We start from the raw sequence: 25,238 nt of genomic DNA, 5'->3' as shown, positions 1-25,238 counted from the left end.
GTTCTGCCTGCACTGAATCTCTCTGCTGTATTTGAGCCAACTGATCATGTCCTTCTACTTTGATTTTTTAAAAATTAATTAATTTTTGGCTGTGTTGGGTCTTCGTTGCTGTGCGTGGGCTTTCTCTAGTTGTGGACAGCAGGGCCTACTCATTGCGGTGGCTTCTCTTGTTGGGGAGCACAGGCTCTAGGTGCCAGGGCTTCAGTAGTTGTGGTGCAAGGTCTTAGTTGCTCCTCAGCATGTGGGATCTTCCCGGACCAGGGATTGAACCCGTGTTCCCTGCATTGGCAGGTGGATTCTTAACCACTGCGCCACCAGGGAAGTCCATGTCCTTCTTCTTGAAACTCTTTTCCCTTACTTTTCACAGCCTTGTGTTTTCCTCTTCTCCTTTTATGGCTTATCATTCTTTTTCTTTTTTAATGTTTATTTTTTATTTATTTTTTCTTATTAGTCATCCATTTTATACACATCAGTGTATACATGTCAATCCCAATCTCCCAATTCATCCCACCCCCACCCCCACCCCCTGCCATCATTCTTTTTCAAGGAGGCAGAGTGGTATATGGAAAGAAGACTCTGGAGTTGAGTTGGATTTTAATGTTCACTTGGTATATATCTTCTACTTAGTGTGTGGCCTTGAATAAGTCACTGAACACCCTCCTAAGGCTTGTTAGCATCACCTTTAAAATGGGGATGATAATACCTGTCTCCATCAGCCACTGTGAAGACTAAAGGAAACAGTGTAAGCAAGCCCTGAGCACAGTGCCTGGCATGTAGGAGGCACTTAATAAACAGAAACTGGAAACAATAATGATAATCAGATGTTTTGCTGATCTTCTTCCTCAGCTCATCTCTTAAATGCTGGCAGTGCTCCTTCTCTTCGTACTTGGCGTATTCTACCTGGGTGATCTTACTGACTTCTACTCTTTCGGATATCACTTCTCTGTTCATGAACTCCAAACTGCCATCTTCATCTCCGATCTCTCTCTGGAGCCTCAGACTTTTATTTTCTACTGTCCTGTGGGCATCTCTACTACACGTCCCGAGCAGTGATTCCTCAACTGAGCTAGGAATCAGAATTGCCTGGGGGAAGCTTAAAGGCCACCTGAAAGCTGTCAAATTCTACAGGAGGGGAGCTCAGGGTTCAGTATTTTTTGCACAAGTCATCCATCTACATCTTCTGCAACCAGCTTGGCCTTCTCCTGAGATGGGCACTTGGGAGCCACCAAGGCTCATCAAGTTTATTGGGTCAAAACCTAAATCAGATCCGTGTTTCCTGTTCTCTTGGTGGCACACAACTCACCCCATGGTCTAAGTCCAAAGCTGGCGTCTTCTTGACTCCTTTTCTTTTTTTTGTTTTTGTTTTTGCGGTACGCGGGCCTCTCACTGTTGTGGCCTCTCCCGTTGCCGAGCACAGGCTCCAGACGCGCAGGCTCAGCGGCCATGGCTCACGGGCCCAGCTGCTCCGCGGCCTGTGGGATCCTCCCGGACCGGGGCACGAACCCGCGTCCCCTGCATCGGCAGGCGGACTCTCAACCACTGCGCCACCAGGGAAGCCCTTGACTCCTTTTCTTTTACTGCCCCAAGTCCCATACACTCTGCCTCCGAAATGTCTGTCCAACCTGGTCACCTCGATTTCTCCTGCCATGGTTCAGGCCGTATCATCCCTTTGGTCTCTTAACTGCCTCCCTGCCTCCAGCCCTTCCTGGAGCTGTACTACTGAGAGCTTTCGATGGTTCATCTCAAAACCTCTCTTGGAGCCTCTATTCCCTCCTTGCATGGTGTCTTCGTGTGGTCGCCGTGGCCCCAAAGCTGACTTTGCTGCATTCTAGGGCACCGAGAGGAAGGCAGAAGACAACGAGAGAAATGGAGCTTTCCCAAGCACCGGAGATCTGGCTTCTTTCTTCATTTACATGCTGCCTACAAATGCACCAGGATTCTTTCCCTACCAAACTGACTCCTTTAATCTTTCCTACGGTCCTTTCATCAACCTTGCTGCTTGTCTCCACCACTTTTAAGTCTGCCAACGTCTTTCTGATCCTTAAGCAAACAGGACAAATCACTCTGCTGGGAGACACGAACTCTCTGCCCTGCCCTGGCCTTCTGGAAGTAACGCTGATGGAGCAGCAGACACGCAGTGGGAGGCTGAGCTCTGTTTCTCATGCTTGCGTGGAGTGCAACTGTGGAAGGTAATTGTCAGATGACTGAGTTGGAATCAGAACCACCGGAGCATGCAGCCTGGGCTCACCTGGGCAGTCCTGAGGGTCTGCAGGGACAGCTGCTGAGCTTTCGGGGACGCACAGGGCAGCAAAGCTATTAGGCCTCTGTACACTTGATTCCGATACTTGGGATTACTGTGGATCAAAGACTCCAGCAGAACCTGCACTTCTTCCTGGGTCTCTTCTGACTTAGACTTTGCCAAGAACTCTGCTACGGATCGTACCCCTGAGCAAAGGAGAGAGGAAATGCTAAACTGGAAGGGGTTTATGAAAATAATCCTTACTCAAGGCTACATAATATGAGGGAATAGGATTAAGATGTATTTAACCAGGCCTGTCCAGTCAAAGCAAAATCGAGGCTCTGTTCTCATGTTGCATCGCTACTGTTTTCACCTCGTGGCTAGGTGGCTGGGGGATTTTGTTTCCACGTAGGCATGTTGTCAAAATCTGTTTTAAAATTTAAAATGGCTCTGCAAAATGCACAAATAAAACTTGCACTTTTGATTGCTGTATGATAACTAACACATAGATAGCGCTCAGCACTAAATGTTTTTTGACAAATACTACCTTATTTAGCCCTGGAAACTACACTGAGAGGGAGGTGTTGGTCCCTTTTTAGGATAAATACACCGAGGCTCAGAGAGGCCATGGGGGAGAAATGACGGAAGAGCAGTGAGGGAAGTGCTTTAAAGAGGGATGTGTGGGGGATGGCATCTCCTGTGCACACCTCAAGCAGACCACTTGGTGGGACATACTGAAATTACCGGGTTATTTCCTTTTCTCACGGCACTGTAAGCTCTTTGAGGACAAGGACTGTATTTTATTCATCTTTGTGTTCCCAGCACCTTAGCGTATACCTAGCACACATATTCAACGCTTTTAGTTCAATCTTATTTCTAGAGTTATTCATAAATGGCTCAACAAATCTTTGTTGAATGGATGCACGAAACAGGATATACTTGAAATGAAGTATTTCCAAAACCACCATGGAAAGATTTGAGCAAAAGATAAATCGAGACAATCGTAACTCTGGGTCTTCCGGTGGTGATCCAGACAGGAGCTAAGTGGGTCCACCCTACAGAACGCTTCCTGTGCAACCAGGTCCGTGATGCGTTTTCCTCTAGTAGTGCTGGGGGCAGCCCCCAGGGAGACAGGAGAAGTGACACTCTCGTTCTACGTGGTACCCACCATAGCTTTCACAGATGAGCTCCTTGTACTTTCTGCCAGAGTTTGAGATAACCTGAAGTAGCTTGATGGATTCCTTCTTGTCCTCCTCCTCGATCTCCTTCAGTGCAAGTATTTCCAAGAGTGTTAGGGCCCCACCAACCTCAAGAAATTCTATGAGATATCGATTACTGTCCAGAGGGATGGAAAAGTAGAAATAAGACATTGTCAAGTTCCTTGACACTAACCTTTCTAAGGGATCTCAAGGACCTTTCTTCATATACTCCTACCCAGCAAATGTTTGTGGGTAAAGTGACACAATAGTTTGGAAATTCTTCCTTCCAGAAGGAAATGCAGAAGTTAAATACAATGGCCATTTCCTGTGCTTGGATTTCCAGCATCTGTGTCTCTTCTTCTTGAAGGGCACCTCAACTGTCCCATGGGAGATCACCCTTCCACCACTCACGAGCCATGTGGTTTTGGGAGGGTAAGCAGGTGAAGGTGTGTCATCCTTCTGGCTGCAGTAATTGGTTTGGGGCCAGGCATGTGACCTAAGTTGGTCCAATGAGGCTCAAAACCTGGGACTTTCTTGGGAACGCTTGGGAAATACATGTTCTCTTTTTGGTGTGACTGAGCTAGAAGGATGCATGTCTGGAGTACTGAGGACTACAACACATGGAGGCCTATGAAAGTAGAGGAAAACAGAGCTGAGAAATGGAGAAAAAGCGGGACAGACCAAATACTGAGAAATGGAGAAAAGCGGGACAGACCAAATACTGAGAAATGGTGGAAAAGCGGGAGAGACCAAGTACTGAGAAATGGTGGAAAAGCGGGAGAGACCAAGTACTGAGAAATGGTGGAAAAGTGGGATAGACCAAATACTGAGAAATGGAGAAAAAGCGGGATAGACCAAATACTGAGAAATGGAGAAAAAGCGGGACAGACAAAATACTGAGAAATGGAGAAAAAGCGGGAGAGACCAAGTACTGAGAAATGGAGAAAATGTGGGATAGACCAAATACTGAGAAATGGAGAAAAAGCGGGATAGACCAAATACTGAGAAATGGAGAAAAAGCGGGACAGACCAAATACTGAGAAATGGAGAAAAAGCGGGACAGACCAAATACTGAGAAATGGTGGAAAAGCGGGAGAGACCAAGTACTGAGAAATGGAGAAAAAGCGGGAGAGACCAAATACTGAGAAATGGAGAAAAAGCGGGACAGACCAAATACTGAGAAATGGAGAAAAAGCGGGACAGACCAAATACTGAGAAATGGAGAAAAAGCGGGACAGACCAAATACTGAGAAATGGAGAAAAAGCGGGACAGACCAAATACTGAGAAATGGAGAAAAAGCGGGACAGACCAAATACTGAGAAATGGAGAAAAAGCGGGATAGACCATATACTGAGAAATGGAGAAAAAGTGGGAGAGAACAAGTACTGATGACATTTTTTGAGCCCCTGGATATAGTCAGGCCTGAAATATGGATTTCCACTCTCTGGACATTTCAGTTAAGTAGTCTAATAATTTCTACTTTTTCCTGGTCCAGTATGAGTCGGTTTTCTGTAATTCACAACCAAGAGGGTGCTGACTAGCAAAGTATCAATGGAGAACATGGGATGGAGGAGCAACTAGACCAGGACCACAGCTGCCACCACCTCTGGGTCCAACCTGAGGGCTTAGGTACCCACTGATAACTAGAAGCTAAGGTCCCATGTGGTGTGAATGTCAAGGATACCATGAGTCAGGTAGGCAACTGAGACCCCAGAATTTCGCTAGAACAGAACTCACCTGCTTACAGCTGATAAGAAGATGCCAATGGACCTGAGCAGCTTATCTAAACGTGAGCCAGTCATGTAGCTGTACGACAAGTTAAAGAGTGAATTTCAGGGTGGTTTTCCATCCTGTGTCTGATCCCTGATACCACCTATGGCCCAGGATGACCAACAGCTGAATTGTATCCTTTATCTGAGAGGGGCAACTAGGTTGAAGGGGTAGGGGCATGGGTGGTGGTGGCAGGCATGTTCATGGTTCTCCAGAAAGCTCTTCTGGGGTAGTTCAGCCACTTTGTCTCTAACATGCTCTCTAGAGAGTAAGAGGCGCTGATGAATGGAGGGTGCATGAAGAAAGCTGGGGGTCAATTTCTGAAGCTTCTCTGTGCCGTGACCATTGCACCCTTGGGCTCAGCCCAGTTCATTACTTTTTGCCTCATTCTTGGACTTCTCTAAAAATAATCAGCTTCATCATTAATTCTCAATTTTGTACTTGCTCAAAGCTTTATAATGGAGGTCACTATCTTTATGAAGAATTGTGTGTCTTCCTAATAAGAACAACAGGAGATGGTGGAAAAATTAAACTCTGATTTAAAACAACCCCAGTGCTTAATGTTATTTTTTAATGTGAGCTTTTGCAAAAAGCTTCGTTGTAATAAAGCACCCAGAGCACGCTTCAGCTCGGATACAAGGTATGAAATCAAGCCACAACAGAAGAGGAACCAGTCAACAATTACTAGGCTCATAACACATCACAGGCTCTTAGAACACTTAAGAAATTAGCTGAAATTATTGCAGCTCATGGAGGATGACTGAAAGCTTCCAAGACTGATAAAGGCTAATGTAATGGGTTGGAGGTAATGGTGCTTTGTTGGGGAGGGAGGGTGCATGAGGCAAATTATCTCGGCTGCACCCTGGTTCCCAGGATGCCAATAGAAGTAGAGACAGATTGGCTCATTAGAAAAGGCTCTTTACTGCAAAAACAGTGTTTGCTCTGGAGCCAGGCTCCCCTGCCTGTTGCCGTTTTAGCTGGGGGCCAGGCTGTCAGCCCACCACCCAGCTCCTCTGAAACCCCAGCACCCATTTCTGCCTCCATGCCTTCTCAGTGCCTCTTTTCTTCAACTATCAGCGAGGCTGACCAACTTTCGTCACCTTCTTTTTCCTCTGTCCCAGGCTAGCCTTATTTTCATAACCACTTCATTATACATATTTCTGGCCCATTATTTCCAGCAATTAGTTCCAGAAGTTTGCCACGATATCAGCAGTAGCTAACAAGTACTAAGCATTTATTGTGTGCCAGGCACTGTGCTAACTGCTTCGCTGGCATTGTCTCATTTAACCCTCAGCGCACCCTGCAGTGGGTGCTATCAGTATTTCCACTTCCTTCATGAGGGAACAATCTCAGACAGTTTAAGGACCTGATCATGGTCCCAAGGTTAACTGATGGAACTGGGATTTGAACCTAGGCAGCCTAACTCAGAGTCCTGCTTCTTACTGTCAGCCCTTCCTGCCTACAGACAAACAGAGGGAGGGAGTGGGCTATTGACACAGATGGTGTTGGAGGTGGCACCGTGGCAGGGATTCACTGAAGTCGCCTGGATGGTGTATGGGCTTTGGAGCCAGACCACCCATTTTAATCCTTATCTCTGCCACCTGCTAGTAAATTATTCAACCTTTTCAAGGCTCATCTTTATAATCTATAAAATGGGATGATACTGAATTCCCTGGTGGTCCAGTGGTTGGGACTCCATGCTTCCATTGCAGGGGCCGCAGGTTTGATCCTTGGTCGGGGAACTAAGATCCCACATGCCTCGCGGTGAGGCCAAAAAAAAAAAAAAAAAAAGTGGTGGTTGGGGGAATGATACCAATACCTATTAGGCCTGGTGTTAGGCTCAAATGAGATATTTGTGCTGTACACAGAGTTCAGTGCCTAGAGCATAAAAAGACTCAATACATGGTAACTAATAATTTTTGTTATTATAATATATAAATCTTTAGTTTTACTGATTGGTTCTAGAAGTTCAAGTTTAAAAAAGGGGTTTGAAGCTAATGTGGGATTAGGTGGCAGTCAATTTTACAAAACATAATGATACTATATTGATTTGTTTTCCTTCAAAATCCACCGTAACTGGAGGTGTGGGGAGGAGAAGTGGGGGTGGTCACTGATTCAAAATGCTATGTCTCTTCAGCCAGTCTCTTTTCTCTCCTGTATGACAAGGTCACAAAAAGTTAGGAAATTATGAACAATTCCAGGTGTAGAAACTGAATATACAACTGTATATTAAAAGCGTGGTTTGGGAGTTCCCTGGTGGCCTAATGGTTAGGATTCTGGGCTTTCACTGCTGTGGTCTGGGTTCAATCTCTGGTCGGGAACTGAGATCCCACGAGCCGCGCAGCGTGGCCAAAAAAAAAAAAAAAAGTGTGGCTCATTTAATAAACATTGGCTGAGTGTCCACTAAATGTTGGGTGCTCTGATTAGCACTTAGGACATGGAGAAGAATGATACGATGCCTCAGTTAACAAGTGCAATGATTGAGTAAGAAAAGAAGAGGGCTTGGGCTTCCCTGGTGGTGCAGCGGTTACGAATCCGCCTGCCAATGCAGGGGACACGGGTTCGAGCCCTGGTCCGGGAAGATCCCACATGCCGCGGAGCAACTAAACCCATGCACCACAACTACTGAGCCCTCGTGCCCTAGAGCCTGTGCTCCGCAACAAGCAAAGCCACCGCAATGAGAAGCCCTCACACTGCAATGAAGAGTAGCCCCAGCTCTCCACAACTAGAGAAAGCCCGCACGCAGCAACGAAGACCCAATGCAGCCAAAAATAAATAAATGAATAAATTAATTTAATTAAATTTAAAAAGAAGAGGGCTGAACACAGAAATCTTAGAAACACTAATATTTAAGGGGTGGTAGGAAAGACCCTGCAACAGTGACTGAGAAACGGTGATGGGAGAAGGGAGAGAAGAGAAGAGCTTTTTTTTTTTTTTACTTTTTATTTTTAAAAATATTTATTTATTTATTTTTTTGGCTGTGCCGGGTCTTAGTTGTGGCACATGGGATCTTTGTTGCGGCATGCGGGATCTTTAGTTGCTGCACGTGGGATCTTTTTAGTTGCAGCGTGTGGACTTCTTGGTTGTGGCAGGCGGACTCTTAGTTGCAGCATGGATACAGGATCTAGTTTCCAGACCAGGGATCAAACCTGGGACCCCTGCATTGGGAGTGTGGAGTCTCAACCAATGGACCACCAGGGAAGTCCAGAGAGGAGAGCTTTAGAAAGGGCAGTGGTCAAGCAGGGCTGGGACCAGGGTGTGAGGCGAGTGACTCACTTGCTTAAGGTATTAACTTTTTTTTTTTTGGCCGCGTGGCTTGTGGGATTTTAGTTCCCTGACCTGGGATTGAACCCGGGTCCTTGGCAGTGAAAGCGAGGAGTCCTAACCACTGGACTGTCAGGGAATGCCCTCAGGTATGAAATTTAAGGGGGCATCAAAATCTCAGTAACTAAATAATATTTCCTGCATTATTAAAAAAAGAAAAAATAATATAAAAATACACAATGAATAAAATATCAAAGTTTTAAATAAAGCTAGGATCTGACACTGCCTCACTCACGTCACCCTTTGGTCGAGTGGAAAATGTTGTCAAGTTAGTGACAACATTTTGGTGAGGTTGGTGTCATGAGTTATGGGGACAAAGCCAGATTGTAGATCCTGATGTTTTTCAAAGCACCACTTGTGGACCACTGGCATCAGAGTCAACCCAGGGCTCTTTTGAAAACTAAAGAGTCCTGACATACAGATGGCCAAGAGGCATATGAAAAGATGCTCAACATCACTAATTATTAGAGAAATGCAAATCAAAACTACAATGAGGTATCACCTCACACTGGTCAGAATGGCCATCATCAAAAATCTAAAAACAATAAATGCTGGAGAGGGTGTGGAGAAAAGGGAACCCTTTTGCACTGTTGGTGGGAATCTAAATTGATACAGCCACTATGGAGAACAGTATGGAGGTTCCTTAAAAAACTAAAAATAGAACTACCGTATGACCCAGCAATCCCACTACTGGGCATATACCCTGAGAAAACCATAATTCAAAAGGATACATGTACTCCAATGTTCATTGCAGCACTATTTACAATAGCCAGGATATGGAAACAATCTAAATGTCCAATGATAGATGAATGGATAAAGAAGATGTGGTACATATATACAATGGAATACTACTCAGCCATAAAAAGGAACAAGATTGGGTCATTTGTAGAGATGTGGATGGACCTAGAGTCTGTCATACAGAGTGAAGTAAGTCAGAAAGAGAAAAACAAATACCGTATATTAATGCATATATGTGAAATCTAGAAAAATGGTACAGATGAACCTATTTGTAGGGCAGGAAGAGAGACATAGATATAGAGAACGGATATGAGGACACAGAGCGGGGAGGGGAGGGTGGGATGAATTGGGAGATTAGGTTTGACATAAATACACTACCATGTGTAAAACAAAAAGCTGGGCTTCCCTGGTGGCACAATGGTTAAGAATCCGCCTGCCAATGCATGGGACATGGGTTCGAGCCCTGGTCTGGGAAGATCCCACATGCTGCGGAGCAACTAAGCCAGTGTGCCACAATTACTGAGCCTGCGCTCTAGAGCCTACGAGCCACAACTACTGAGCCTGCGTGTCACAACTACTGAGCCCGCACACCTAGAGCCCATGCTCTGCAGCAGAAGCCACCACAAAGAGAAGTCTGCACACCGCAATGAAGAGTAGCCCTGCTCGCCGCAACTAGAGAAAGCACGTGCGCAGCAACGAAGACCCAATGCAGCCAAAACAAAACAAACAAACAAAAAACCCAGATACCTAGTGGGAACCTGCTGTACAGCACAGAGAGCTCAGTTCAGTGCTCTGTGATGACCTAGATGGGTGGGATGGGGGGGCTTGGGAGGGAGGTCCAAGAGGGAAGGGATATAGCTATACATATAGCTGATTCATTTCATTGTACAGCAGAAACTAACACAACATTGTAAAGCAATTTTATTCTAATAAAAAAAAAAATAAAATAAATAAATTAATTTTAAAACAGAAAAGAAAAATAAAGAGTCCAGGGACCCACCCTTAATCTACTAAATCAAAACCTGGTCGTGGGGTGGGGAGGCAGACTGGTTACCTGCATTTTAAACCTCTTTTATGCACATTAATGTCTGAGAATATTGGGGTTAACCCAGAGATGTATTCAGTGGATTCCCGTCAGACTGTGTTCAAGGCCTGAGTCTAATTAATAATTTAATCAATGATTAACTATAAGAAGAGAGAGCTGTGTTTACCTAAGCCTTTAGTTCTGCTTAGCTTCAGAGTCTCTGGTTCATTCATTCCGTTGTTCAACAGACATGTATTAAGTACCCATTATGTGCCAGGCACGTGTTAGGTGTTAGAAATACAGAGAGGAGTAGAACAGAGGTAATTCCTGCCCTTGTAGAGCTTACAATCCAGTGGGGGAAGAGAGATATTAAGCAGGTAATAACAAGATGTTATGACTATTAAAATAGAGGAAGTGCCCTGAGTATATTTAACAGGGGAACCTAAGCTAGTCTGGGGCTCTGAAAAGGGCTTCCTGAGAAAGTGATGCTTGGATTGAGACCTGAATAATGGGAGTAGAAATTAGTTAAATAAAGAGGAGGTTTAGGGAAGGGAAGAGGGTTCAGGCAACGAGAAAAATACATAAGAAAAGGGTCTGAGATGAATCCATGGAGTGCTACGGGCATACGGAGCAGGAATATCCTGAAATCCACCCACGACTCAAATTATCACCATCATGGGGACCAAATCTGTCTTCAGCCCCAAGTCTGCTTCTGGGGCTCCAGAGCACAGGCACCTCAAACACAACATGTCCCAAATCAAACTTATCTACCCCCAGACTCACTCCTTTCCTTGTATTCTCTTCCCACGTAATGATGTCCCATTCGCCTAGTTTCCCAAGCCAGAAACGTGAGAGTCTGTGGGAGACAAGTGGAGATGGCAGCTGGGTTAACAGGTATGGAGCTCAGATTCCAGAGAAATGTGGGTGGGGTACACATCTGAGAGTCCTCAAACTGGAGTGGTGTTGACATCCTGACAGTGGCTAGATCACTTAGGGAGAAGCTGAGAGCAAGCAGAAAAGAGAGCTGTGGCTGGAGGCTGGCAAACACCAACATTTAAGGCATGGCTGAAGAGGAGAAGGATGGACAGAAAGAAAGGAGAAAACCAAGAGAACTGTATCAGAAACCACAGGAAGTGTGTGTGTGAGTGTGTGTGTGTGTGTGTGTGTGTGTGTGTGGTGATATGGTCTATATGTGCTTCTTTTTGCTTTCCTTCTCTCTCTTTATTGAGGTAAAATTGACATAAACATTACATTAGTTTCAGGGAAGAATGTTTTGAGAAGTGGGAATGGTTGGCTGACAAACGCCACTGAGAGGTCCTGTATAAGGTCTGAGGATGTGGTCACTGGGTTTCACAATTAGAAAAGCACTGGTAACCTTGGCAAGACCTGCGTCAGTGGAGTGGAGGGGATGGAAGTCAGGCTGCAGTGGGTGCAGGAGAAAGGGAGGCGGGGAAGGTCAACAGCCTTTTCAACAGGCTTCAGCACGAAGGGCAGAAGCAAAGTGGAATATAGGTTCCAGACAAGGATTGAATTAAAATCTTAAGGTGGAAGAGATTTGAGCATACATAAATGCTGATGAAAAAGCTGGTAATGAGGCAGAAGTGAAGGCTATAGGAGAGAACGAATAAAGTCCTTGGGGAGATGGGAGGGGATTCAAGCAGAACACAGAGTATTAGTCCTAGATAAGGAACACCCACTTCAACTCTGATGGGAGCAAGAGAGGTTAGCAGTGAGAATGAGGATATCTTTATAGACTGGGAAGACAGGACGCTGAGGGAGTTCTTGACTTCAGGGATGGTAATTTGATCACTAGATGTCCTGCTCTAAAATCTGACTGAGAATCAGGAGAAGAGCTCCCTCGACTATCTTTGTTCCTTTTCTCTTTTGAAGATTGCCTGTTTGTTTTCCTGTTCAGCAAAGGATACGTGAGTCTAAGCCAGGTGGTCAAGCGGACCAGGAACAAGCTGGCTCCCTGGGAAAACTCCTGTTCCAGCTCAGGGGCAGTCTTGCCTTGGTTGGTTTCAATGAAATTGTTGAGGATGTGACTCCTTGCGACTTTGCCAGCATTGTCCCAATCCTGTAAAAAACTCAAGAGCCGGCTAATTGCTGCCTGCTCCTTGATAGAAGTCATGATCAGTGAGTCCTCAAGTTGGCTACAGAGGAGGGAAAACAGACAGGTTACCAAAGTATTCAGAACCATGCAAGGCCTGTAGTTACTCTGTGAGTTTTGCTTTTCCATCAATCATCTGGAGGCAGGGTGAGCCTCTGTCACCCTCATGGATGTAGTGACGTTCAAAATACACCTCTAGGACTGGTCACCTGCTACTTGAACAGGGAGGATCCAGCTGTGTTGTCATGGAATTAAGAATATACAATATAAATCTTTAGCTCTTTGGCTTCTCTGCTGGTGCCCGCAACTAAAAGGACCACAGGCTCCAGGTGAAATGCAGATGCTGCCTAAAACCATGGCCTCTCTCAGCCCTCACCCCACACAACATCAGAGACTGGGCCTTAAAGACCCAGGCCCCTCCTTCGCCAGTCAGCCAAAAAGGTAAAATGCTCCTTAATCTTGTACCTGTGGCCTTTAGACTAACTCTCTTAAAAACAACTTTTAAACAAAGTTAGTGGGAAGAAAACGTTCTCATTCCATAGTTAGATTAATGGGCTGTGGTTTGTAGGAATCTGTGTACTTGGGAGAGTGTTTTCAGTGGGGGAGGGAAGGTTTAAAATAAACCCGCTTTCCAAAAATAGTTGTGATGGAAAGTGTTATTATCCATAACAAATGTTAGTGCTGATGGGAGAGAGGCATGTGTGATTCTTTTGTCTAACAGACAAGTGAAAGTCATATTTCACATTATCATGGGGTTTCTGTGCTTTACAGAATATTTGTGAAACATTACTTGCAGGGCCACGACTGACATGGAGAAAACAGCTTGTGTGTAGGGGAGAGGTGTATTTCACGGAGACTGTTCAACGTGAAATTTACAGTCCCATGAAGTGCTTCTACATCTTCGCCAGAGATATAGTTAAAAGGACTTTACAGTCTGAAACATCTTAAAACTGATTCTAAGTTAACGTTTCCTCACATGTATTTGAGATATTGATGGGGCCCAACTCTCAGAATTTTATCAGGAAGCAATTGAGGCATGCTAAGACAGACAGACGTACACACCAACCTCCACTGCTCCCCGGAGGACACGGGCTATGTGCTCCCAGGAAGGGCGTCCACGAAGCCTCAGGGATGGAGCCAGCTACAATGTCCTGTCAGCCTTAACAGCCAGGTGAATAACTGAGGATCAACCGAAACACAGAAATGACCAAAACCCCTCATGGGATCAGGCATCAATCATTGTGAATGACATTACAGCCCTAAGTCTGAGAATAACTTACAGAGGCCATGGCCACCTTTAACAGCCAAACTGGACTCAAGAAAATGGGGATGAGTGGCTGTTCTAGACCCCAGGAAGGAGGGGTTGATACACCACCAACAGCAGGAAAGCAGCCTGTGCCCCTCCCCTGCCGTGGATGGACCGTTTCTAGGATCAAAACTCAAAGTGCTATCAGAGATGCACCCAACGATTCTAGAACACCAAGGGTGGGAAACTTTCAGCTGGATGCTCCATATTATGGCCCCTCGAGGTTTCCTTGGATCTGTCTTCCCCATCAGCTTTTTTTTTTTTAAACAGGAAAAGAAAACTGACAAATGGCAGCTTTAAAGTCATAGTGATACAGCTGTAAGTCGTACATACATAGTAAAGCACTGTGCAAGGTGCTGAGGGAGGTGTGAAGAGGCGCACCGCACTGCCCTGGCCTGGAGGAGCTCCAGATCTCGTAGCAGTGGGGAAGAACATGAGATTTAGAGTCAGACTGGGTTCAAGGCCCCACTGCCCACCTGACAAAGTAAAAAAGTAATAGTACCTGCCTCCCCCTTTTCCATCCTCCGTCTCACTCCAGAGGCAACCACTTTCAACTCTTTTGGCTATTTCTTCTGGTGTTACTCCTATTTGTCCAAATAATGAGTTTATACTACTTGCTATGGGCTGAATTCAACAAATCTATATGTTCAAGCCCTAATCCCCAGTGCCTCAGAATGTGACTCTATTTAGAGATAGGGTCTTTAAAGAGGTAATTAAGTTAAAATGAAGTCATCGGGGTGGGCCCTAATCCAACATAACTGGTATCCTTATAAGTGGAGATTAGGACACAGACACATAAAGAGGGAAGGCCATCTGAAGACACCAGAAGGTGGCCATCTGCAAGCAAAGGAGAGAGGCCTCAGAAGAAACCAATCCTGTGACACCTTGATCTTGGACACCTTTATCAGAGGTACAGAACTGTGAGATAATAAATTTCTGTTGTTTAAGCCATCTGGTCTGTGCCACTTTGTCATGGCAGCCCTAGCAAACTAATACATTACTATTATTTGGTTCATCAATTTTAGGCACTATTTATTTCTAATTCTGAGGAATTAGCTCTCTTGCACCCTCTAACCCCCATTTTTCTCCCCTCATTCTCACAATATAGTTTTCCACAATTTATAGTTAAATCAATAGTTAGTGTTTACATTATTGACCAAGTAAATAAACACTGTTCATTCAAGCTGTAAACTACTATTACGTTTTCCTTCTCTTACAAGTTGGTTTTACCTGGAGTTAATAATTGTTTCTTTTTTCAATTGTTTAATTTTCTAAGTACTAGAGCTGTTTTCTTCCAAATATTCCAAACACATAGCAATGATCTTTCTGAATGTTCAACCCCTAACTGATCAGTCCCATCTTCTCCCTGGAGAACTCTGTCCCAAGGCCCTCTGTCTTTCTGCTCCAGTTTGGACTGGCTGCTTGCTAAGCTTGGCGTACAAATGTTGTCCTGGGATTTCCTTTTGCCTGTCTTCGCTATTGCCCTATTTCCTGGATCCACCTCGTCCTCTTTGGTTTACTCTCATTTTGTTGAATCACATTCTCCAGTAGCTTCCTAAGACATGAATTTTTTTCTGTGTCCTTGAAAATCTGAAAGTATTCTGACCTCATGTCAGATTGGTTGGGTGTGTAATTCCACGTTAGAACAAGCTTCCCTCGATTGAGCATCCCAGGGTTGCTTTTGAGAAATCTGACATCATTCTGATTTCTGTGCCTTTGTCTGTGGCTTGTTTTTTCACTCTTGATGCTTTGAAAACCTTTTCTGAAATTGTATGATGATATGCCTTGGTGCGGGTCTTTTTCAGTTATTATATTAAGCCTTCCATCCTGTGCCCTTCAGTTTTTGAAAATTTATTTAACAGGCAACAACTAGACTTTTCATTGAGAAACTCACAAATGTCAGTCAGTGGAGGGTTTTTTTTTTTTTCTTTTTTCCCCACCTGGGGTTCTCAGGGCCTCTAGAGAAGAGTTTTCTACTTTCCCAGGGAGGATGAGAGGGTAAGGGTGCTAAGCGCCTGGCTGCTGGCATCCTGGGGGTGGGGTGGGGGAGGGACTAGGGCTGCCACCATGTAGTGTGTAAATCTTCCCTCCATCCCTCAGTTTTCCACCCTGTATCTCATCCCTGCCCTTCAAACCCTGCCTGAAGTCCCTAAGTATGGAGGCCTCCAGAGTTCCTCCTTATGCGGCAAGAGTTTAGAGTAGCCGTTTGGCTTTTGAGAGCAGAGCTCTGGGGCCGCAGCAAAGTGCTCTGCACGCAGACTCCAGCCAAGCCCCCATGTTTATTAGCCCTGTACCTCACTGCTGACCTTCTGGAGTAACTCATGCTTCCAAGGCATTAAGCGTCTTGGAGATTAAGCTGGGTTAACTGATTTGCTTCTTGTTGGTAATCTCCCCTGGTTGACAGCTGGTCTGGAACTTCTTAGGATGTTTCAAGCCAGGTAACACTCCCCCACCTGCCTTCTACTTCCATATATCTGTTGACTTTCATCTGCTGTTGCTTCCTTCTCTGAGCTTTTGTAACTTAATACCTTTTATATTTCTTTAGTGTTAAGTCAGCAAGGTTTTGAGAGGTAGGGGGAAATACAGGGGGGCAGCCATGTTTAATCAAGAGACTACAGCCACATATTTATTTTAATCTCAACTTTTCTTCAAAATAAGATTTGATGATGATTGAAAAAAAACCCCTAAAACCTAATAAGTACAGTTTTAAAAAGAATTAAAGAAAGAAAACTGGGAAAAGGGGGGAAACGTACCACTTTCAAGAGTTCATGTTACATTCGTAGCCTTTATGACTCCCAAATCCATATTTTCAGCCTGGGCCTCCCTCCGAGGCTGAGAATATGATTAAATGACCACAGACGTCTTCCTTGGTAGGTTTCACACACTCTTCAAATCCATAAGTCCCAAACTGAATTCATCAAGCCCTCACCCCTGCTCCTTTCCCTATGTTGGTCCTATTTCAGTGACTGTTACCACTCTCCTAGTCACTCAAGAGCTATGTTGACGTATTCCCCTCCCTTGCCCTCCTCATCCCATCTGCTGCCAGGTTCTGCCAGTTATACCTAAATCTCCCTCAGATCAGTCTATTTAGCTTCATCTCCACTGCCACTGTTGTAGTTTACCCCCATCCCTCACGTGGATTGCTGCAGCAGCCTCCTAACTGATCTTCGGGTTTACCCCAACCTAATCTCCACAGTGATGCGACAGTCTTCTTTTTATATCATTAAAATAAAATGCGCTTTATTTTCTATACAATTTTTAAAGGATACACTCCATTTACAGTTATTACAAAATATTGGCTATATTCTCCAGGTAGTGATGTGAGATTCTTTAAAAAATGCAAATCGGGCATATTTCCCTGCTTAAAACTCTCCTGTTGCTCCCCATTACCCCTCTTCATTCAGGCCGAAGAACGTCTTCCATCTAAGTTTTGCTGCACCTTAAATATGAGTCTGTTCCCCCTACCCCGCCCCCCATGTCACTGCTTCCAGTAGGAACTAAGGGGAGGCTGCCAGCTTCCCCATGCTTCACACACCATTCTCTAAAGTTCTCATACTGCTGGGACTTCCCTGGTGGCGCAGTGGTTAAGAATCCGCCTGCCAATGCCGGGGACATGGATTCGAGCCCAGGTCCAGGAAGATCCCACATGCCACGGAGCAACTAAGCCCGTGCGCCACAACTACTGAGCCTGCGCTCTAGAGCCCTCGAGCCACAACTACTGAAGCCCGCGCGCCTAGTGCCCGTGCTCCGCAACAAGAGAAGCCACCTCAATGAGAAGCCCGTGCACCTCAACGAAGAGTAGCCTCTGCTCGCCGCAACTAGAGAAAGCCCGCACACAGCAACAAAGACTCAACACAGCCCAAAATAAATAAATTCATAAAAAAATAATAAAGTCCTCATACTGTTTCTCAATCATTTCTTTTCTTCTGAGGTCAGGCGTCCTGTACTTCCCCGTCTCCCTTGCCCCAGTGCTGATTTACTTGCCATACCCACTTGCACCCAAGTCCTCCCGTTTACCCATGAGCTGCTAGGCAATTTCAGCATCAACCTGTTCCATCTTCGTAATTTTGGCTAGCATCGTCCCTGGCACATCATGGATATTCAACAAGTGTTACTTAAATTGACATCCAACACACTGTGCTCATAATGAGCATTTTAATTTCCTTAATCTCACACAGTAATTAATTAAACAGATGTCCTCGGTGCCACTCCTAGCCAAGCACTGGGACTGGCATTGGTCAACATAACAAATATATTTTTTGCCCTCAAGGTGCTTACAACCCTGAGAAAACCATAATTCAGAAAGAGTCATGTACCACAATGTTCATTGCAGCTCTATTTACAATAGCCAGGACATGGAAGCAACCTAAGTGTACATCGACAGACGACAGGATAAAGAAGATGTGGCACATATATACTCAGCTGTAAAAAGAAACAAGTTATTTGTAGTGAGGTGGATGGACCTAGAGACTGTCACACAGAGTGAAGTAAGTCAGAAAGAGAAAAACAAATACTGTATGCTAACACATATATATGTATGTAATCTAAAAAAATAAGGTTCTGAACAACCTAGGGGCAGGACAGGAATAAAGACGCAGATGTAGAGAATGGACTTGCGGACATGGGGAAGGGGAAGGGTAAGCAGGACGAAGTGAGAGAGTGGCATGGAGTGGCCAAATGTAAAATAGATAGCTAGTGGGAAGCAGCTGCATAGCACAGGGAGATCAGCTCGGTGCTTTGTGACCACCTAGAGGGGTGGGATAGGGAGGGTGGGAGGGAGACGCAAGAGGGAGGAGATATGGGGACATATGTATATGTATAGCTGATTCACTTTGTTATAAAGCAGATACCAACACACCATTGTAAAGCAATTATACTCCAGTAAAGATGTTAAAAAAGAAAAAGGTGCTTACAAACTGGTGGGGTAGAGAGAAAGGGAACCAGATGATTTTACTGAAAAGTGTAAAGTGCTCTCATGGGGGTAAATCCCAAGGTCTGCTGGGGCTTGTAGGAGAGGCACAAAATCTGGACTCTGGTGACCTCCATCCAATCCAGCATCCACACTCATGGTCCATAGCCTAAACTTTGTGAATAGCCTGGGAAGTCTACAATTCCGAGCTCCTTACCCTCCCACCTCTTCCATCTGTTCTCAGGAGATCTACTCTTGGGCTTCACAAAAAAGTTATAGGCCATTAGGCAAAAACATCCTCACAATCTCTTCATTCTTCCCATGTTATGGTATCCATACCCATCTCTCTCTTTTCCTTCTTTACTCCTTTACCAGAGCTCTACACCCACCCATCCTGCCTCCTTAGAGCCCTCACTCCATCCACTACTCCCTCTTCCCCTGGATCCTCAACTGCTCTCTTTAATTAGGCATTTTTTCTTGTTAACTTACTTAATTCTTGCCTATCCTAAAACAAAAATAAGCAAAAATGAAAACAAAAACCACTTACCTCACCCTCTTGTCCCCCTGCAGTCACCTTTCTGGTTTTTGCCCTTCACAGAAAAGCTTCTTAAGAACAGTCTACACACTCTTTTCTGATCCTCCACGGACCAGTGTCTCCTCAACCCACTGCAGTTCTGCTTCTCTGCACTCCCCCTTCACTTGCTTGCACATTCAGCCATGTCTCTGATAACCTCCTAATTGTCCAGGTCAATGAGGACATCTTAGTCCTTTGTTTACTTGTTCTGTTGCTGCAACAACTAAAATCACTGACCATCCCTCCTGCTCAAAAGGCTTTCTTCCCTGATGCCTCTCCACCCTGACATCTTCTCTTTGACAGCCTGTATCCCTGGCTGCTGCCTCCTGCCATCTCATCTTTCAGTTTCCAGTGCCTGTCACATTGTACGTAAATTGTCTCAGACCTGACTAGGAGTCCCTCTGCCCCACTGCCCACCTTACTATCAGCAATTCCACTCAACGTGAAAGTCAACAAATACTGAGAGACAAGTGTGTCCCATCCTTGGGTTAGGCCTCTAGGGATAATTGTGAGAACCAGACAGAGTTCCTTCCCTCAAGGGGTACGCAGTTTGGGGGTGGCACAGAGCCCTGTAAATAAACCATTTTAAGTCCAATAGTGTGGTAAGCGCTAGGATGGGGCAAGCACAGGATACTTTGGGAATGTGAGCGAGGGACACCTAACCCAGCCTTAGCTGGGGTGCGGGCTGCTATGGAAAATTTCCAGAGGAGATGCCATCCAGGCTGAAAGGCATCTGCAGCTAGCCAGGTGAAGAGGTGAGGAAGCTGTACTCCAGGTAGAGGGAATAAAACACGCGGAGGCTCAGAAGCGCGCGAGTGTAAGGTATATTTAAAGAATTGCGAGTGCAAGGCAGTGTGGCATAGCGGTTAGGAACACAGACACTGGAGCTGGGTGATCTTCCACCTCCCGGCTGTGTGACCTTATGCAAATTACTTAACCTCTCCAGGCTTCAGTTCTCTTACCTGAGAAGAGGGGATAATAATACCTCATAAGGTATTATGAGGTGTTATGACCCTCATAAGGGTCAACAAACTGCCTAACATATAGGAAACCCTCAATAAAGCTTAGTTCTTATTTTCATTGCTGAGATTGTTCAGAGTGGCTGGAGTACAGTATGAGGATGGAAGCGGCAAGAGACGAGGCTGGGAAAATGGGTGGAGGCCAGAGAACAAGGGGCCCTTGATGCTCTGCTGCAGGGTCAGCACTTTACCCTGAGGGCAACGTGAGGATTTTAGGTTAAGGGCTTTAAGTCAAGAGTGACAAGAAAAGACTTTGTTCTAGGAATAGCATCTTGACTCTAGTGTAGAAAGGTGATCCGAAAGGGGCAAGACTGGAGGCAGGGCACCAGTTAGGAAGCTGTTCCCATAATCTCGGCAAAAGATGCTGATGACACTAGGGTTGGAGAGAAGTAGAAACGCCACACAGGAAGGAGCGACAGGACCTGGTGACTGTCTGACTGTGGAGGATGAAAGGGGGAGGAATCAGCGAGGATGCCCAGATAACCTTGCTTCCTACTTCCTACAGGGCCCATCAGGAGCAACTCCCTTCTCTCCCTCCATTTTTTTGGTGGGGGCTGTGCCACGTGGTTTGTGGGATCTCAGTTCCCCGACCAGGGATTGAACCTGGGCCACGGCAGTGAAAGCCTGGAATCCTAACCACTAGGCCACCAGGGAACTCCTTCTCCCTCTATTCTTTTTTTTTTTAGCTATGTTGGGTCTTCGTTGCTGTGCGTGGGCTTCTCATTGCTGTGGCTTCTCTTGTTGCGGAGCTCTGGCTCTAGGCATGGGGGCTTCAGTAGTTGTGGCATGCAGGCTTCAGCAGTTGTGGCTCATGGGCTCTAGAGCGCAGGCTCAGTAGTTGTGGCGCATGGGCTTAGTTGCTTCGCGGCATGTGGGATCTTCCTGGACCAGGGCTTGAACCCGTGTCCCCTGCATTGGCAGGCGTATTCTTAACCACTGCGCCACCAGGGAAGTCCTCTCCCTCTATTCTTAACCTCACCACATGGGCACACAGCCTTTCTGTGTGCACTAGATTCTGCCCCACTATCTTCAATCTCTCCATCTCCTCTGACTCCTCTTAAACTTGCTCGATCTCTGTCAACCCCAACAAATACATAAACAAAGTCTTTCCCTCAAGCTTCTACACTTTCTCCCTTATTCACCCCCAAATTTCTCCTTCTGGCCTACAGGATAAAGTCTGAACTCAATGTGGCATACAAGATCCTACAAAACTTGACCCCAGCCTAGCCTCATCTGCAGTGACTTCCACGTTGCAGCAGACACCAACTTCTCAACTCCCCAGGCCCTTCCAGGGCCCACTTGTATCTCAACCCTGCTCTGCCATCAGGAATGGCCAGCCTCCTTTTTGCCCTTTGGCTAATTCCCCAAGACAGCTAGGGGTTCTCAGGTCTGTGGTCCCACTTATGCCACCTCATCTCCTGCTATTCTGTAAAACTTCACCGTCCCTCCCACTAGAGTGTGAGTTCCTCAAGGGCAGGGGTTGGTCCTCCCTGTCTCTATGTCCCCAGGGCCTGCCTAATGCCTGGCACAAAACAGATGTTTAATAAATGCTCGCTGGTGAATGAGTAAAGAAATCAGCCAGCTCCCGTTTAGATGGTTATATCTGAATGTTCATGATATGTAGGTCCATAAAACTACCAACTTCCCAAAGCTGCCATGTGCAGAGTGGCAGAGTCTCCATCCAAGAAGGCCAGTGCATAGTCTATGAGGCATTTTACAGCTGACAGGAAATAGCAATGTCAGCAGCGGTGTCATCTTTGGACACTAAGGACAGGGATTCAGTGCCATGAACGGTCAGTTAAATTGTAATTGGAGTGAACTGTTCCTCTGCAAACCATAATGTTCTTTAGCTGCAGCCAAATGGCATTCAAGAAAATTTTTTGAAATGTCAACGAAATCATTTCCAATTTGGTGCTCACAACCAGAGACTCTAATGATCAGTGGAAATGAGAAGCAAACAAATTAGCACTAATGGATAATGGCTTTTGGAAAAGAGGATTTAATTTATAGTCAACTGATCATGGCATGCAGCACGCAGTAAAAGTCAGTTTCACCAGCTTGATCGTAACAACCAGAGCACACCTAGAATGCCAGAGAAAAATATACGTATGCCATCATGCTTATTGGAAACTCTCTGTAAGTGGCAGCCAATTAAAATGGTCATTATTTTACCTTGGAGAGAAAATGGTCTGAAAAAATCAAAGCACATGAAATTAAAATCAGGATTAGGAACCTCGGTCCAAATTGGTTTGTTTGTGGCCTTCTAACCTTGGCAAGGTCTTCTGCAAGGACGACAAACCTACTTTGTCTTCAGCCCAGAGTGGACTCTTTGTTTTTAATTTCCTCTCCATCTTCAGAGGTGATTAATAAATCTGGACTCATCCATAAATCATTTCTATAGCAGCCAAACGGTTCTTCTTCGTGCCAGGAAACGAAAATCACAGAAATCTCAAAACCCTTGGCTCTTGTACTAAGTCAAAGGTCCTTAGCAACAAGTGAGAAGAGGTATTAAAAATCAGGGCTTCCCTGGTGGTGCAGTGGTTGAGAGTCTGCCTGCCAATGCAGGGGACACGGGTTAGTGCCCTGGTCCGGGAAGATCCCACATGCCGCGGAGCGGCTGGGCCCGTGAGCCATGGCCGCTGAGCCTGTGCTCCGCAACGGGAGAGGCCACAACAGTGAGAGGCCCACGTACCGCAAAAAAAAAAAAAAAAAAAATCAATAGGTCACTAGGTTTCATTTCTAAATAAAATTTCTCAGAGGGCTTTTTTCCTCCTACATCAAAAGACACATTTCTAAAAGCAAGAAGCCTCCAGGGCATGGGCTGCCAGCCTGGCTCCTTGTCCCCACATGGCCTCGGAGATAAGGCAGTCACCGTCTCCTGTTCCTGTGGGTTCCACGTGCACAATGGGACAGAGGCCTTCTCCCAACCCGACTCTTTACTCTCAGCTCCTCATTCAGAGAGAGAGGGAGAAGAGACAGAGACAGAGACAGAAACATTCTCCTTTCAACTTCACGCCCAGCCAAAGAGGGTGTCCTGGCCTTTACTTCCACCTCAGGGCCAAATGCAACACAATTTGTCACTTTCTTCTCATAGACGCCCTTCCTTCTGCTCCCCACTCATACCCTCTTCACAGACTCCATCTGCCCCATCTCTTCCCCACAGCCAGCCACCATTCCCTCCACCCTGTTTCCATAGACCATTTCCCCCATCTCCTTCCTGCAAAACCTACTGCCGTCACCAGCTTCCCAGACCTACCCTCATTCTCTACCCACAGACCCCCTTTTCCTCTCCCCAGACTCACTTCTGCCCCCAGCTCCACTCCACAGGCCTGGCTTCATGCCCTCCCCACAAAATGTAACTCTCTAGGTCAACCAGAGTCTCTCTGCCCACGTTCTCCTCACCCCTTCATTGCTCTATGCTTCATCTTCCTTGACCTGATTGCCTGTCCTTCCTTCCCTTCCCAACCTTCTTACTCTTCCCTGGAAAACTTTTGTTTCTGATCAGCGAAGTCTCCTCCACACTTAGCGGCTCCACACTCGCTCTGCCCACCTCCAGCCTGCCCTGGAAGCTGGCTCTTCCTCAGGGCGCCACTTCTGCATAGTCGACCCTGGAGGAAGCTGCTTATACTCTTAAACCCAAGGGATCTCAGGACTGGGAGAGGGGCTAATGTCTCCCCACCAAAGTCCAATTCAGTTCCTATTCTACCTGCTCTTTGTAAAAACCCTTGCTACTGTAGGGTCATGCCATTCAGCTGTATTGACCTTTGCCCCTCCTCTTGCTGTCATCTACAGACTCCAGAACAACCTGCTTTACTGGTACCTGGCTCACAAGCATCCTCTTCCCTTTTCCTTCCTCAGGTCCTGCCATCATCTGGGGGGATTTCAATGGCCATGTCAACATCTTGGCTGTCTTCTGTATTCCACTTTGGCCACCTGCTACCATGGTCATACCCTGGACCCTGTCATCACTTGAAACTACTCAAACTTCATTACTCCACTTTCTCATCATAACTCTCTCATTCAACTGTTTCCAAGATATGGGTTCTCTGACTTCATTGGGACCTACAGCCCGTAACACTTTTACTCTCCCTTATGCAGTTTAGGTCTAAGATCCACCATCTCAAACACTCTTTTGCCAGGATCCTCAACTTCCTTGTCCTTTGTCCTTCCATTTCATCCACCTGATAAAATTCAAACCTGGATCAACTCAATTCACCTCTCTGCAGCCACCAGTAGATGGCTGAATATTGTTGGGGGAAAAATACATAGCACACAACCATGCAGACTGCTGCTGCTACAAAATAATGGTCACCAACCTCAATAGGGCTCTAACTGCCCGGAAAGCTGTATGCTACCTCGGTCATCTTGCTCCCATTCTCCACTGCAGCTATTTCAATCCTTCTCTGCTGGTCTCAAATCTTGTAAATCATCTCCAATCCCTTTCTCCCTGGCTGATACCATGTCCCTATTCCACAGAAAAAGTAGGAACCACCATACAAGAATTCTCTCAAGTTCCTGCCACCAAATCTACTAATGTACTCATCTCACATGCCTCCTTTCTGTCACAGTGCAAATGTCCCTCTAAGTGAACTTCTCCACTAATGTTTTGGATCCCCTACTCAGGAGTCCCCAACCCCCAGGCCGCGGACCGGTAGCAGTCCATGGCCTGTTAGGAACCGGGCCGCACAGCAGGAGGTGAGCGGCGGGCAACATCGCTCCCCACTGCTCGCGTTACCGCCTGAACCATCCCCTCCTCTGCCCCATCCGTGGAAAAATTGTCTTCCACCAAACCGGTCCCTGATGCCAAAAAGGTTGGGGACTGTTGCCCTACCTTATTCTTTTTCTGGGGGCGCCACTCTCTGTCATCTCTTTTTCCCTATAATATTATCTTTTTCTCTTTGCTGGATCCATGCCAACAGCATTTCTCCCATCTGAATAAAAACCTGCCTCTCCTTCCAGCTATCTTCTTCTCTCTTTTTGCCTCTTAAAGAGCCAAACTTCTTAAAAGTGTAGTCGTCACTTCCT

The 25,238-nt window shown here is 45.9% G+C and overlaps 1 protein-coding gene across 1 annotated transcript in view; it reads right to left on the bottom strand.

Moving 5' to 3' along the window:
- Positions 1 to 25,238, bottom strand: part of ARMH1 (armadillo like helical domain containing 1) — a 47,869-nt gene that overhangs the window by 20,497 nt on the left and 2,134 nt on the right. Inside the window, exons 2-6 of the mRNA XM_067725890.1 lie at positions 13,472 to 13,584; positions 12,221 to 12,448; positions 5,177 to 5,245; positions 3,408 to 3,574; positions 2,249 to 2,445 (exon numbers count right to left, since the gene is read on the bottom strand). Coding sequence (XP_067581991.1) covers positions 2,249 to 2,445; positions 3,408 to 3,574; positions 5,177 to 5,245; positions 12,221 to 12,426 — 639 coding nt within the window. The 5' untranslated portion in view covers positions 12,427 to 12,448; positions 13,472 to 13,584. The remainder of the gene's footprint in view (positions 1 to 2,248; positions 2,446 to 3,407; positions 3,575 to 5,176; positions 5,246 to 12,220; positions 12,449 to 13,471; positions 13,585 to 25,238) is intronic.

The sequence above is a fragment of the Pseudorca crassidens genome, chromosome 2 (genome assembly GCF_039906515.1).
Source record: "Pseudorca crassidens isolate mPseCra1 chromosome 2, mPseCra1.hap1, whole genome shotgun sequence".
Lineage (NCBI taxonomy): Eukaryota > Metazoa > Chordata > Mammalia > Artiodactyla > Delphinidae > Pseudorca > Pseudorca crassidens.
This window is presented reverse-complemented; position numbering and strand designations above follow the sequence as displayed.